The following is a 15,361-nucleotide window of genomic DNA, read 5'->3' as shown; positions in this document are numbered from 1 at the left end:
GATCACTCCAGGACGTGAGTCCATGCCCTCGCTTACCAACATTAGTGCCTTCAGCTGCTCCCCTGGACTAATAGCCAACTTTCAAGTAGCTTCCATCAATCCGGCCTCCTTTATTGCCGCTGTAGCTACTGGAACTGATGGAAATGATTCCCATTTGTCTTTGATCAAGACTCTTAAGGTGGCTGGGAATTTCAAGGTAAATTTTATGTTTTTCTGCGCCAGGGCAGAGCATATCGGGTGGAATTTGCGTCTTTGCTGTTGCACCTCCGCTGAAAAGTCTTGAAAAATTAGAATTTTGTTTCCATCATGTATTAAAGATCCTCTCCGCAGTCGGAAGCCTTGTAAGATTTCATTTTTGTGGCGGAAGTTGAAAATTCTGGCCATTACTATTCTTGGCCTTGTCTGCTGTTCTGCCTTGCGGCCTACTCTGTGGGCTCGCTCTATCACGAGCGGGCCTATGGTGTCTGAAAGCGCGAGTTCCTTTGCAAGCCAATTCTCAAGCCAGCAGGTCAAGTTACGTTCTGGAATAGACTCTGGTAACCCGACTATTCGGATATTATTCCTGCGAGAGCGATTTTCTAGCTCCTCCAGTTTCTCATGGCTTTCTTTTAATTGCTTTGTGAGGGTCGCAATGTCAGGGCCATATCCACGGCCATCATCCTCCAACGCCGCCACACGCGTTTCGAGATCTCCCACGCGCGTCCCCACACCATCCAACCTCGTGGTTAGGCTTTCCAGTGTCCTCTCCATTTCCGCCCATTTTGGGTCCCAGGCTTTCGCCACGGCTGTAGTAATTTGCGCGAGTTGCGCTTCGGAGAAATTCCCCGGTTGTAGTACATCTACCTCCGCCATATTGTTTTTTTCGGGGCCGGTTGTCTTTACTTTTTCTATCTTCTCTTTCTTGGAAGATCGTTGCGCCATCGCCCCATCCGTCCTCCTTAAGTATCTGTCCATACAGTGATCAATTCGCTAGGCCGAGTATTGTCCAGAGGAGCTTTGTTTTATTCAATTATCGGGCATGGATCTCGGAGCCCCAACAACGTGCCGCCGTTCAGCTCATGCTCCCACGTGATCCTCCCGAATGGCATTGATTTAATAAACTGCTAAGAGCTGAGACCTTATGCCCTCACATTATAATTTTTTATTGGCATTACTGAGTAGAACAATTTTTTGTATTATTTGTATTTTATAAAGGCAACATAGGCGCCTTTCTGTCTTTATAAATAGTCTCACAGAAGCAGCCCCATACAGAAGATACTCAAATGCTTAAAAGCTTCAGCTGCTATGCTCCGATTACTACTGCTGCTGGAATCAAAATAAGACTACTTACTATGTGGGGCTGGACCTCGGCTTTGTACCAAAACACTGCCATGCCAGGTCAGCTTGTTAATAAAGATTCATGTATTTCAACTTGTGGCTGCATCTCCACTCCTTGGCTATCTCCACTTTTTTGGTTCTCATTAACATCTATGCATCAGTTATGCAAATGTTTAAAATACTAGCAAATATGTGCTAACATGCTGGATACGTGCTTATGCGCTATTTTGTAAATATCACATATCAATCAGTGATAGCATGTATTTTATAGGTAGACTTCCACATGGGTGAACTCGACAGAGTGTGGGTGGAGTGCACATGTACGCATATTTCACTGGAACTTTGCATACACATGCCAGCTGTATGGCTATTAACTGTTTATATAAGAGCCTAAGGACATACATGCATATATATTTAGTTTTGATATTATTTTATACTATCTCCTCTATCAAATATACGCCTATCAGGTATTCTCTGGGTATCTATATGTAAACACACTATTATAGAATTACACTTTAAAAATGCACTTGCCTACATATTTCTAATTTAGACAATTACTCTATTTTTGCCTTCAAAAAAGCTGCTTTGTTCAGCATTCACTTTGTAAAAGCCAGGGAAAAACAATAAATAGGAGCCTTTGAAAACTGTATCTCATAAGTTAGAGAAATTAAAGGAAGTTCAGGGCAAGCAGAAGGAGAGGAGGGTAGCCATCTTGCTTTTCATGAATCAAACTCCCATAACACCAGTGGCATAGGAAGGGGGGGGGGGCGGTCCGCCCCGGGTGCACGCCGCTGGGGGATGTCGGCTCCGCGCTGGTGCACTGCCCTCTCTGCCCCGGAACAGGTTACTTCCTGTTCCGGGACAGAGAGAGCAGTGAACCAGCACAGAGCCGACACACCCCAGCAATGTGCAGTCAGGGCGGATCGGCCCTCCCGCCCCTCGCTGCAGGTATGCGCTCCGGGGGGGTGCGCGCCCCAGCGGGAGGAGGGTGCGCCGTGCTGCACCCGGGGTGGGGGGTGCGCAGCGGCGACCCGCCCCGGGTGTCAGCTCCCCTCGCTACAGCTCTGCATAACACTTTACAAGTGATGATGTCAAAAAGCATACAATTGTACAAGACGGATGACAGAAATGTGATTTCATTTTGAAATGATATGAACATATCAATCACAAAATGAAGTGGAAAAAAATAATTTAGTTTCACTAAAAAAAAATAAATAAATAATTAATTAAATAAATCAAAACATAAGGAACAACAAACCAAAATCTTTTCTCTACACGGCTATAGTGATAAATGTCAGACAGAGGAAGTGAAAGTCCAGGTGCCACGAAAAGTCAGATTTAAGTTACAGGCAAAAAGTTCAAAAACATGTTCACTTGTACAGTTTTAAACAGTAAAACATTTGCCTGAAGCTTTAGTTTCATACAACTTCTGAAAGACCAAAGGTTCTATGGATTTGTTTTAAACCAAATTCTCTGCAAGAAGTGCTAAGGGACTCTTACCCCTCCCCACCATCCCCCTAATAGATAAATGTAAGGATTGCAAACAAGTAACATTTGGAATTGGCCCAAATCCTATGCAACGTGAGTGAGAGTTTATAATATATCCCGTCTGGAAGCTCTTGGGTCCTGCGGAAAACCATGCTGTCACAAATTTTCTGAGGATGATGCGGCATCCTGACACAACAGGAAGAGGTGCTTCCTTCCCAGGGTCAGCATCTGCCTCACTACTTCTTCCAGGTCACAGAACTCAGGCCTGTCAGAATTCAACCTTCTGTAAACCAGGCTGGATCTTATGATACAAAATCCTTCTAGCTGCTGACAGATGAACTAGAGCTGGCAAGTGTAAAAACTAAGAATCACGTGTCTTCCATAATGATGCGTGACATGAGTAGCCCTTGCAAGAAAAGCAGACAGAATTCACTAGGCTCCACCAATGCTCAAAACAACAGGAGCAAGACCGTTCTTTTCAATTGTATTACAGAAGGAGCAAACGTCGAACCATTTATTCCAAGATATCCTTTTATTCACGTAGCAATTATAATAAAAGCAACAGGAATTTGAGCTTTCCTACACACAGTGCCATATCACAGTAGAGGTACAGCACAAATAACAGTAATGTAAGCTTCCTTCATGCACCAAGCAACAGAACAAGAATGTTATAATGAAAGGTGACAGCATAAAAAAATAAGTCCAAATGCTGCAGTCCAATTTTATCGCACACACAAAGCAGCAATGATAAGTCAGCAGCTACTTCTTAAAATCCTTTTTGGGCCAGAAGACAACCTTATAGTAGGTGGAAATATCAAGTTCAAAACATTGTCTGTATTAGTCAATTAGTTCAACATATTTTGGCCCACAGGGACAGATTCTATTCTATCCGGTTCTTGTATACCAACCATATTCCTAGATCAGGATTCACAGCAGTTCACAAAAAGAGAATCTCAAAACAATAAAGACATAAAACCCAAAACAACCTTATACAATATTAAACTTGACCTTCGAATAAATGGGTCTTAAGCATCTTCCTTATCATTGCTGCTTTGTGTGAGAGATAATGAAAGGTAAAACATTCACTTAACCTCCTGCCTAAAGGGCCCTTTTGCAAAGCTGCAGTAAGCATTAGCGCATTCTTACTGCAGCAAAAGAAAAAAAAATTGCTTCTCGTGGTAATTTTGGGATGTGCATGTGCTATCCCCATGCTAGAACATTTTTTTGTAGCGCTGGGAGGTGGTCTGGGGGGCGGAGAGTTGAAGTGTTCTGTGCTAATCAGTTAGCGTATGGACATTGCAATGTGCTGACCAATTAACATGTGAGCCCCTCACTGTCTACACAAAATTAGCATGTGGCCATCATTGTACCCCAGTGGTAAAAATGGCCTTAGCGCAGGGGAATGACCCACGTAAGGGACACTAAGGCCACTTTTTACCGCTGTTTAGTAAAAGGGGTCCCTAAAAGTTGTTTTAGATTTTGGTATGTAACTCTTTTAGAAACATACATGCAGCTACCTCTGTGGGAGAAAGTCTAGTTTCAATTTTGATGCCAGACTTGTATTAGAGGAGGGACTGAATGGGAACAATCACAGCTGAGTAAACTGAGGCAAGAAGAAAACAAGTTTAGATACGATTGGATTTATTAATTTGATATACTGTAATTTACAAGGCCATTTTTGAGGCATACTGAGGCCCTTTTTACCACAGCAGGTAAAAAGGCCGAAAAAAAAAAAAGAAATGGCCATGAAGTAAGATTTCACTTATTGCACAGCCATGCCGGGGAGGGGGGGGGGAGCACTTACCACCACCCATTGAGGTGGTGATATGGACTCCCGCACTAACCTGGTGGTAACTGGGTAGCATGCGGCACTGCCCGATTACCGCTGGGTTAGCGCCAGTGTAAATATTTTTTAAATATTTCCACTAGCACCGGAAATGCCACACACTGGGGGGTGAAACTACTGCCAGCACTCGCGTTGGACCAGCAGTAGCTCCAGATTGGCGCACAGTAAGCCCGCAGTGGGCTTACTGGAGGCCCTTTGTAAAAGGGCCCCATTAGTGACTAAGTGGTTTACAATGATAAAACTCATGTTATGTATATATCCAAAATATAATGCAATCCTACATCTAAAGCAGCTGAAAATAACATACTCCCTAAAATACATGTACATCATATAGACTCACTGAAAATACTTATGCATCTTATGGACCTTAGTTATGTGGGTCCATGGACAGAATTTGAATGCTTCAACCCTGGGAATGCTTTGGAACCATAGGTTGCTGTGTAATGCTTCTCGAAAATGCTCATTCCAAAACCTACCTATATAATCTTGTCAGTTCAGAAAATCTGCAAAAACTCACCATAGCTCCAGGATGGGCCAGGGGATAGAGCGCAGAGGTCCCTGCAGCAGTGTCTACATAGTAGCTCATCATCGCCACAAAATCTATGGGAGGGGAAAATAGGTGTTAGAGGAGCTGACAATGTTACACTAAAAATGTGTCCATCCTAGAAGATGCCACTAACTCCACATTTATCTGAAAGGGTTGATCTATTCCTGAGTTTACTCCAATGCATGTAGGGGCATGTAATTCTGATTTCTCAGTTACATTCCTTAAAAATGAAAGGTCATAAGTCTCTGCATGCAATGAGGTGAACTCAGGATTGGATGTCCGGTGTTGGACAAATTTAGAATCAGTTGGCAACCTTAGCAGGGTTCCTGCTGTTTTAGCCAAGACTAACTGTAATGCACAACAATAGGAATATACAATGATGTCCGGCGACACAGGCTTCGGATAGGGTTGGCACCTCACCTGGGTCACCCCAAAGAGGTTGATCAAGTCCCTATTTTGCCCCACAGCCTGCATATAAATCTAGTACTTTTCTATGAAAATCAGAACAAAGCTATGCATGGAGTGAAGCAGGACCACAACAGAAGCCGTGTCTTCAGCTTCACCTCGGAGAGGTAGCAACCCTATTTTTCGAGGGAGACTTCTGGTGAGTCTTGGGTGTTACTCTTCCACTCCAGTGTACTGTGAGATTTGTGGTCCTAGTTGCTTCCACTTTGAATTCTGCACCACATAAATCACAAGCCACCAGGAGGAAGAATGCCAGGTCACTATGCATCCCACTGAACAACTAAACCCTACATTTCTATAAATACACAACTGGAACTGAAGTTGTAATTACACACAAACTCAAATGTAGAACTAGAACATGTATCTTAAGTAGAGTTGTTGATATCAGAGTAACAATGGCGGAGGTGGCTGGTGGGGGGGGGGGGGGGGGGGGGGCGACATTTTCTATGACCACAGTTTTAACTTCCAGTTCTCGAGGGCTAACAACAGGTCATGTTTTCAGGATATTTCTTTTTTTTTTTTTTTTTTTTTTGAGAATATCTTTATTGAGTCAAAGGCATAACAGTTGCAGTAACTTCATTATTCAGACATCTGAATACAACGCTAGTCGTACAACAATGTAGTTTAGTTACACGTTTCTTCAAGTGCAACAAAGAAAAAAAGAACCGCTAACCAACAGCAACAGTGCAACACTTAGTAGAACCACCCCTGACCCTCCCTTTTTTCTTTTTTTTCCCTCCCCCCCCCCCCCCAAAACATTAATGTAGAAAGAAAGCCTCCTCGTACTATTTCCCCCCCCCCTCCCACCCCCGTCCACTCTGAAGCCTAGATATCTGCTCCTTGTATATGTTAACCAATAGTGCCCATTCTCCATTTAGTACCATCAGGAGCTAGGAAAGTCATTACTACTCGCTGCACCGCCCTCCCTCTGTTACAGATCCAATAAGGATATTTCTAATGAATACACGTGAAAAAGATTTTAAGAGAGAGTTCTGAGAAAACAGAAAGCCTCACTGGGTTAAATGAATTTTACTTGGAGACTTGGAAGGGCATTTTCAGTATGACGTCTAAATCCAACTTTGGACGTTTTGCTGAAAACATCCGAAAATCAAGAAGTGAAAATGACCATTTTCAAACCAGAAAAATAGCACCTTTTTTCTTTGAAAATGGCCATTTCCTAGACAATGTTGTGCTTAGAGCGTCTTGAGTCCAAGTGAAAGATGCACAAAATCAAGCCATTGGGATGTAGGAAGAGCCAGCTTTCCTAGTAGACTGGCCATACAGGCATCCCAGAAGAGCAGTGACTTCATATAAAAGGTCCCAGGTACACACCTCACCGTTACCCCCTTATATTATATGGTAAGCCCTTCAAAACCTATGAAAACCCTACTGTTCCCGACTATACACCACTACAATAGCCCTTGTTGCTGCAGGTGTCACCTATATGTGGGTAAAGTAGGTTTTGAGGGGCAGACACTTTCCACCACAAGTGTAATAGAGTTTTTCAAAACCATTTTTAAGATGTTTTTCTATGAAGACTGTCAGAAGTGCGTTCAAATTACAAGGGGGCTTGTCAGGAGCGTGTTAAGGGCGGGATCTAGGCATTCCTTTTTTCTGCCATACTAGAACAAAACAAAAACATCCAGGGCTAAAAGTTGGACATTTTAGTCTAGACCTGTTTGAATCACACCTAAGTCATAAAAAGGTGCCCTAAATGATGACATCACCACTGGAGGGATTAGGGCATGACCCTCCTTTTACGCCCCCAGTGGTGACTGACCCCCTCCCACCCACATACCTCCATCCCCCAAAGATGTAAAAGAAACAATACATACCAATCTCTAAGACAGCTTCAGATGTTATGGCCAGTCCTATTACAGCACCAAAAAGGTCCCTGAAGTAGCCTACAGGTCAGTGCAGTGCACTGTAGAGAAGGGGACCCAGGCCCATATCCCACTCTAACTGGTATACTTGTGGTAAAAAGTGTGAGCCCTCCAAAAAAAACCTAAATGCCCAATATTCAGCACTATTTAACTGGTCAAGACTGGCTGCTGACCGGTTAAATAGCACTTATTTATTTTATTTGTTACATTTGTACCCCACATTTTCCCACCTATTTGTAGGTTCAATGTGGCTTACATAGTGCCGGAGCGGCGTTTGCCGACTCCAGTGTAAACAAATACAAAGTGATATTGTGGTAAGTTAACGTTCATGTGGTACAGACACATTTGGGAATCGTACTTCGGGAGAATTGTGTTATGTCCATTACGTACTTTGGTTTTGTTGTGTTGCAGAGCTCGGCATTTATGTCGGATCGGTAGGGTAAGCTTTTTTAAACAGGTTAGATTTTAGTTTTTTCTGGAAGTTTAGGTGGTTGTACGTAGTTTTCAAGGCTTTTGGTAATGCGTTCCACAGTTAACCAGCTATACACCAATATTCAATGGGGAATAACCGGCTATACCACGCTGAATATCCCCAATTAGCGGCTAGCAGATAGCCAGTTATATCGTGTGATATAACCAGCTATCCGCCAATTTTTAAAGTGGGTTTAGAGGCCATATTTGGCCGCATCAAACCCTGGAATATCTTTGGCTGGTTTGAGGATAAACTGTCTCAGTCAGAATATTGACTTAAGTCGATTATCTTCAAACCGGACAAAAATAAACCGGATATTCAATGCTGGTCATGAACTAATGTCGATTTAGTGGTGTTTATAGTTCAGTGCCATATCAAGTTAACAGTTTTGGTTCCATAACTTCCATAAATAAAACTGAGAATATTATAATGCCTCTGTATTGTGCCATGGTGCGACCTCACCTCGACTATTGTGTTCAGTTCTGGATGCCGTTTCTCAAAAAATATGTAGTGCAATTAGAAAAGGCCTTGTTCTGGGCAGACTTCTACGATCTGTGCCCTGAAAATGGCAGAAACAAATCAAGGTCAGGTATACACATAAAGTAGCACATATGAGTTTAAATTGTTGGGCAGACTAGATGGACCATGCCGGTCTTTTTCTGCCGTCATCTACTATGTTACTATGTTCAATGCTGGTCACCTGAAATGGCCCGACAATGAATATCTAGGCTTAGCACAGACTGCAGGAGTTACACAGTCTAACTCCCGCAATCTGAATATCAGACCCTCAATACCCACTGTACCTACACATACGTGATACCTGCAGGCATAAAGGCTATTGTAGTGGTGTACAGTCAGGTATAGTAGGTTTTTGATGGGTTTTGGAGGGCTCCCTATACAATAAAAGGGGATAATGGTGAGATGTATAAAGTCCACTGCAGTGCCCCCCCCCCCCCCCCGGTTGCCCCACTGCTCTGCTGGGATGTCTGTATGGCCAGTCTACTAAGAATGCTGTTCTCCCCCCTCAAAAAAAAAACATTGCAATGGCTTGCTTTTGTGCATTTCCCCCCTGGAATTCTTTTTTTACATGGTGCTAAAAGATAGCCCCCCCGCCCCCCCCCCCCCCTCCTTGCACAAAAATATTTAGCAAATGGCCATTTTTGAAACAAAAAGCTGAAAATGGCCTTGTTTGCTACTGGAATTTTGGACATTTTTCACAAAACATCCAAAATCAGATTTAGATGTCATATCGAAAATTCTCCTCTTTACATGTTAAAATATTTTTAGCATGCACAAATCTAACTTGCACACATTAATTCACAGGTTAATGCATGTTACAAAAATGAGTGCACACAAAATTAATTGAAGGCACACTAATGGACCAGATGCACATCCTTATTTGATAGATATTCTCTGCTATGAAAATATGTGCAGGTATGTCCAGAAATGAGAATTTAAGGTCTGAGGAACAGACAGGAAGGGACAAGAGAGTGGAGAAGGAGGAGAATAGTGCAGGAGCAAATCCTGCTGACACTCGAGTCATGTGGAAAGGAGAGGGCTTCCCTACCAGTCTGACCAGAAAGATCTGCACAGAACAGGTCAACAACCTGGAAAAGAAATGTATAAATAAATTATACAAATCAAATCCCCCAACTGCTCTATGCATGTGTGCATAGATATAAAGGAAATAAGTATGGGGGGTGTATATGCTTGGCGTGCCAACATACTGACAATTTTCTGAAAAACCTCCGTCAATCACAAATATTTGCTGTTGATAGTCAAGTCATAGGGACTAGAGTATTTTGGCATTTGATGATGTGGTTTTATGGCCTCCACCTCCCCCTGGAGATGCCTTTGGAAGGAGAATGACATTTCCCTGTGTCCAAAGCACTTCTGTCACAGGAAACAGTCAGGGCGTTGCAGGGTTAGGAAAGCGCATTTCCTCAGGAAATAATGCACAGGCAAACCTGGAAGGGCTTGGCAGTTTCTTTATTTAAACCAGACCACCTCAAAGGCTATTAATTCATAAAGCCCATAAAAAGACTTGTGAATGCATCAAACTCATGCTTGTTTAAAGCAACTGAGCACTGATGTACCCAACATCCACTAGTACAATAATGTCCCTTCCATTGATGAATCTATTGCATAATCTATTCCATCAAAAGGGTTGCTGGAAGAAATAACCCAGCAAAAGTAGTGTGTGGCACGTTACCATGAAGCAAGCCATAGGCGGTCGGAGGCCCAACTGTTTGGGGAGGCTAAAGGGGGCGGAGTTAGGGGTGAGGCCAGGGGTGGAGCTTAAATCCATAATTGTCAACACACAGAAAAAAATAAATAAAAATAAAAGTCACAATTAATACCTTTTATTAAATTTAGATATGTATCATGTCAAAGAATCAAAGTGGTTGCTCAAAGCATATTCTAACCACAATCGCTCAACTGCAAAACACTATGCACAACTTTGTGCAAAAACACACTCAGAACCTTACTGTACCATAAATACTACACTGGGCAGAACCTATTACACCAATATACCACCCATACGGAAAATGCAGACCATCAACAATATGAAACAAGGGATCATATCATCACAATTCTCATGTAGAGCCACAAAACACCCTAATTCATGTTTAATGTGGGATAAAATGCCATAAATAAGTAAATAAATATAAACTTTTAATGTTGAGCACCTGATTCTCAAAGTGGACATATTCCAAACACTATAATGAAAATAAAATGATCTTTTCTACCTTTGTTGTCTGGTGACTTTTTCTGATCTTGCTGGCCCAGTATCCGATTCTGCTGCTATCTGTCCTCAGGTGTCAGTGCAAGTCTCTTTGGTATGAACTGCTCATGTGCAGGTCAGGAAGTCATCCTCTAAATATCTCCCTGGCAACCCAGGACACCTCCAGCCAACCCCCCCCTGCTCTCCCAGCAGTAAGGTAAAAAAATTAAACCATAAACCAATTTCTACAACTGGTTACACAAGGCTAGAGAGGCTTTCACTGTAGCTCCTGCTGTGAGGATAGAGGTAAATCAACAATTTAAACCCCCCAGAGCAGCGGGGCTCCACAGCTGATCCATCCTGCTGCAGCAGGGGAGGCTTAGCCTCCCCATGCCTCTTATACCGGGTGCCTATGAAGCAAGCTCAATAGTATCTCTAGATTTAAGTTCTGTTTGGGAGTGCAGTGGGTGGTATTGCTTTTCATGACATGACATTATGTGGGTGGTAAAGTGCTTCATCCTATATAATAATTTTCACCTCCAACAGGATGTGCTTGGGACCATGCTTGCCAGAAGTGGTCTGCTAGGCAGGCACGCACTGACCTCAGTGACATCAATGACACAATTTGGCAAAGCAAAACAATCTGAGTGCTGGCCATTAGGACACAGGGTTGATAGGAGAGTTTTAAAAGACTGAAGGAAACGAAAGTGTTAAACTGGAGAAGGGGGGGGGGAGGAGTTGTGAATGACTGAAAGACATGCAAATTTGGGAAAGGAAAACAATCTCAATGCTGGCCATTAGCACACAGGGTACATAGGAGAGTTTTAAAAGACTGAAGGAAACAAAACTGTTCGGGGGGGGGGGGGGGGGCAAGTTCTGAATGAATGAAAGAAATGAAAATTTACGAGAGGAACACAATCTGAATGCCGGGCATTTGTACACAGGGTAGATAGGACACTTTTTAAAAAAAATGAAGGACATGAAAGTATTACATCTTGGGGGAGGGGTGAGGAGGAAAACGGTGGGGTATCCAGATACTGGGCGTTAGGGCCACGGGGGTACATAGACGTTTGAAAGCCTTAAGGAACCCAAAGTGTGGGAAGGAGGAGGAAAAGGAGGGGAGGGAACGGGGTGAGGGGCATTAGGAACAGGGGAGGGGGCCCTGTCACACACTCTCATTCTCACACACACACTGTCACACAGACAGTCTCACTCTGTCACACACCCGCACATTCACTCTGGCTCTCTCTCTCAAACATACACACTCCCAGGAAAACCTTGCTAGCGCCCATTTCATTCGTTCCAGAAACGGGCCTTTTTTACTAGTGATATGATAAAGCTGTGGGTGGTGCAGCTCAGGGCAATGGCAGAAGGCTTTGTGGGTGACTAGTACTGGCTGAATCCCAGAGGAAACTCTCCTTTTCCTTCCACCACAAGATCTGGGCTGTGTTAGGACAAAAGGGGAAAATAGCTGGCAATAGCTATGAAGGTCTCCATGGTGGCAAGACTCAGGTCCCTCTCTCCGTGCAACTAGCTGCAACAGGTCACTGTGGCTTCTCATAAGTGGTGACCAAACCTTTAAAAAGTCATGCAGTTTAGGAATAGCATGGAGAGCAATGGGGTAGGATATAGTGATGGTGGTAAGGTACTGAAGCGCTACTGCAAATCCTTAAAAAAAAAAAAAAAAAAATATATATATATATATAGAGAGAGAGAGAGAGAGAGACCTGACCTATAAGCATTTAGCTTTATTTAGTGTCTTTTGTTCCACCAAGGGTGGAAAGTTTGGCCACTGTTTTTGGCAGATGGTCTTTATGACAGTATTTAAAGTAGAAAGGGGGGAGAGGGAAAGGTCATTATTATTAAACTTCTGCAGCAGAACAAACCAAGGAACAGGATGATGCAGTGACTCAACCACATCCATAGCATGAGTCTCAGGAGCTCTCCTGGGTAATATAATACACCTCTCACCAGCAGACAACACTTCCTGTCTAATTCGTACGTTGGGGCCAACGCTCAAAAGTCATTATTAATAGCCACAGCCGAACTTACCGAATGAGGAATAGCAAATAGATGCTCAAAGGAAAATCGCATTCAAAAGAGATGTGCGGAAAGTCTGCGTGAAGTTCAGTAAGGTAAACACCTGGCACATGCGCAGAGCAGTCTCACGGTAAGTGTTGATGTTCTGTGCATGCCCAGGCCAGAGGAACAGGAGGTACTGGGGGAGAGGGGCAAACAAGTGCAGTAGATGTGCTGATATTACACAGGAAAAAAGTGTAAATACAATAAAATACAAAACAAGACAAAATAAAAATAGAACCCGACTTTAAAAATGGCGACAACTGCTCCTTGGACCCTGCCATAAAAGCGAGCGTCATACGCACACATTCATGGACAATTCTTTTGGTTACTTTTTTTTTTGTTGTTTTTGTTATTGTTTTGTTTTGGGTTGTTGTATATTGTGTATGGCAACCAGAATTGTTTTTTTTTCTAATTTTTAAGGTTAGTGTACTTTTCCAGGCACAACAAACATGCATATGATAAACGCATATGAAAGTGCAAATACTATTAAAAAAATGCAGACCACCAGAAACTGCCCTTTCACATGCAATGCTACCTTGAATCTGGCGCAAAATTATGAACATTACAGGTAAGTGATCCCTTCTGTGCATCTCACGGAATGCTCATTATCTAATCTAATCTACAGTTTACACACCACACATATCCCCTATCGGTCTGACTGTTCCCTTGTCCTTTAGATTGTAAGCTCTTTGAGCAGGGACTGTCCTTTATGTTAAATTGTACAGTGCTGCGTAACCCTAGTAGCGCTTTAGAAATGTTAAGTAGTAGTAGTATCCCAACAGAAGGATCTAGGCAGTTTACAATGAAAGAAGCTGCACAAAAGCAGGAAAAAAACAAACAATTAAAAAGGTTCTTCAGCTTCTTATGTAACTGCCTATAGTCCAGCTCTAAGTGAACTAGACCTGGTAAAGAATTCTATACAGTAATAGTTGAAAAGAAAACAAGAAAACAATCTGACATTTAGACCATGTATTTTTACCTCTGTAGTAAACTTTTTTCACAGGCTCTGCCAGAATTGTAAAAACAATGAGAAAAAAAATCGAATTAGCAATTCAGAGGAATTCCCATTAAAAAAAAATAAGCCATTTAAAAAATAATTTGTGCACATATGCAAAGCCAATGCAATTCTTTAACTAGAAACAGTATCATATTTCCTTAAATCGGAAGATCAACCACATTCTGTAGAAGCTGAAGTTTAATTAACTCACTACTCAATCCAATATATAAAGAATTACTATAGTCCAAATTAGATATGGTTTGGTACAGATGGGTTCGGCGCACCTGGGTTGGACACGCCTTGCTGCACGGTGGGAGCATCCTATATACTGCATATAGCGCATTTGTCAGTCTTGCTTATGGCAGCGGACTGGGTGGTTTCATTGTAGCTTGTTAAGAGCTTACAGTGTGGCTTGGGTATCCTGTTTTGATTTTCTATTATTATATACAGTTATGTCTTCTAATAAAGCTGCGGCCAAGTTGTTCCCACTTAATCCAAAATGAATGTTGCTATTTATTAATTTGTGTTCAGAGTATTAAGGGGCTGGGACAGGGTGTCACGGTTGCCTATGTTATGAGGAAAACCTGGGATACAACTGAACGTATAGGAACCAACTTTTCAGAATGATTTGGTGGTGCTACACTGACCATAAATTATCCCTCCTTGGCATCTGCTCAATATGGGGGATGAAAAAGTACCCACAAGGCTGGCTGGTACCTGTGTTTGTACGCATGCTGGAAATGTGCACGTTTGTTTAGATCAAGGCACTGTGGGTGCCAGCTTCTCCTCCACCCCCCAGTCCTGCAGTCTGAAAAACTATGATGCTAATCAGGTGAAAGGATCCTTGCTGACCTCTTGCTAATGCCTCTGCCTTCACTTGAGAGCCAGCTGAAAGTACTTCTCTAATTAGTGATAAGCCTGGACAGCTTGCAAGCTTTCATTGCTGCCTAGATGAAAGAGATGCTGAGGAAGATTGTTTCAGAACACCCTGCTAGAGGGACTTCAGATACTCTTGTTATAGCCTCTGAAGGGAAAACCTAGAGAAGAGTTGCTTGGCTAAACATACAACTAATGTTCCTTCATATAACTAAGGGGGAGATGCCGAAAGCTTACCGTGCTTGCAAGGTTTGCTTTAGATTGGTTGTAGTTGGTTACTTGACAATACATAGAGCAACCAACAAGAAAACTATATGACTCTGTAGAATTAACAACAAAGAAAATATTTACCCCCCTCACCTGTGGGGTCTGCATGTATATATTTGTTTATACATATCTCTGTTCTGTGTTGTGTGTGCTGGGCATGTGTTAAATTTGTGGGGGAGTTTGTGGGAATGGGGGGGGCATTTGCAAGGTGAAAAATTTTAGGAGTGGAAATAGTCAGGGGTAGGACAATTTGTGGGGATAGGAGCAATTAGAGGTAGTCTTGGAGCAGGAGCAATCTGTGGGGTGTTGTGTCAGTTGCAAGTAGTTTTAGCATGTGGGGCAGTTTGCAGGGCAATAGGTCAGTTTAACAGATTTGGTTTTGGTGGTGGGGCAATT

General features: G+C 42.7%; 1 protein-coding gene across 1 annotated transcript in view; it reads right to left on the bottom strand.

Annotated features, from left to right (window-relative positions):
• The window catches only part of ETS1 (ETS proto-oncogene 1, transcription factor), a 282,890-nt gene that overhangs the window by 255,562 nt on the left and 11,967 nt on the right, over positions 1-15,361 (bottom strand). Inside the window, exon 2 of the mRNA XM_030221497.1 lies at positions 5,169-5,251. Within this exon, the coding sequence (XP_030077357.1) occupies positions 5,169-5,240 (72 nt within the window). The 5' untranslated portion in view covers positions 5,241-5,251. The remainder of the gene's footprint in view (positions 1-5,168; positions 5,252-15,361) is intronic.

This window comes from Microcaecilia unicolor, chromosome 12, assembly GCF_901765095.1.
Source record: "Microcaecilia unicolor chromosome 12, aMicUni1.1, whole genome shotgun sequence".
Classification (NCBI taxonomy): domain Eukaryota; kingdom Metazoa; phylum Chordata; class Amphibia; order Gymnophiona; family Siphonopidae; genus Microcaecilia; species Microcaecilia unicolor.
Note: the sequence above shows the minus strand (reverse complement) of the source record. Positions and strands in the feature narration are given on the sequence as shown.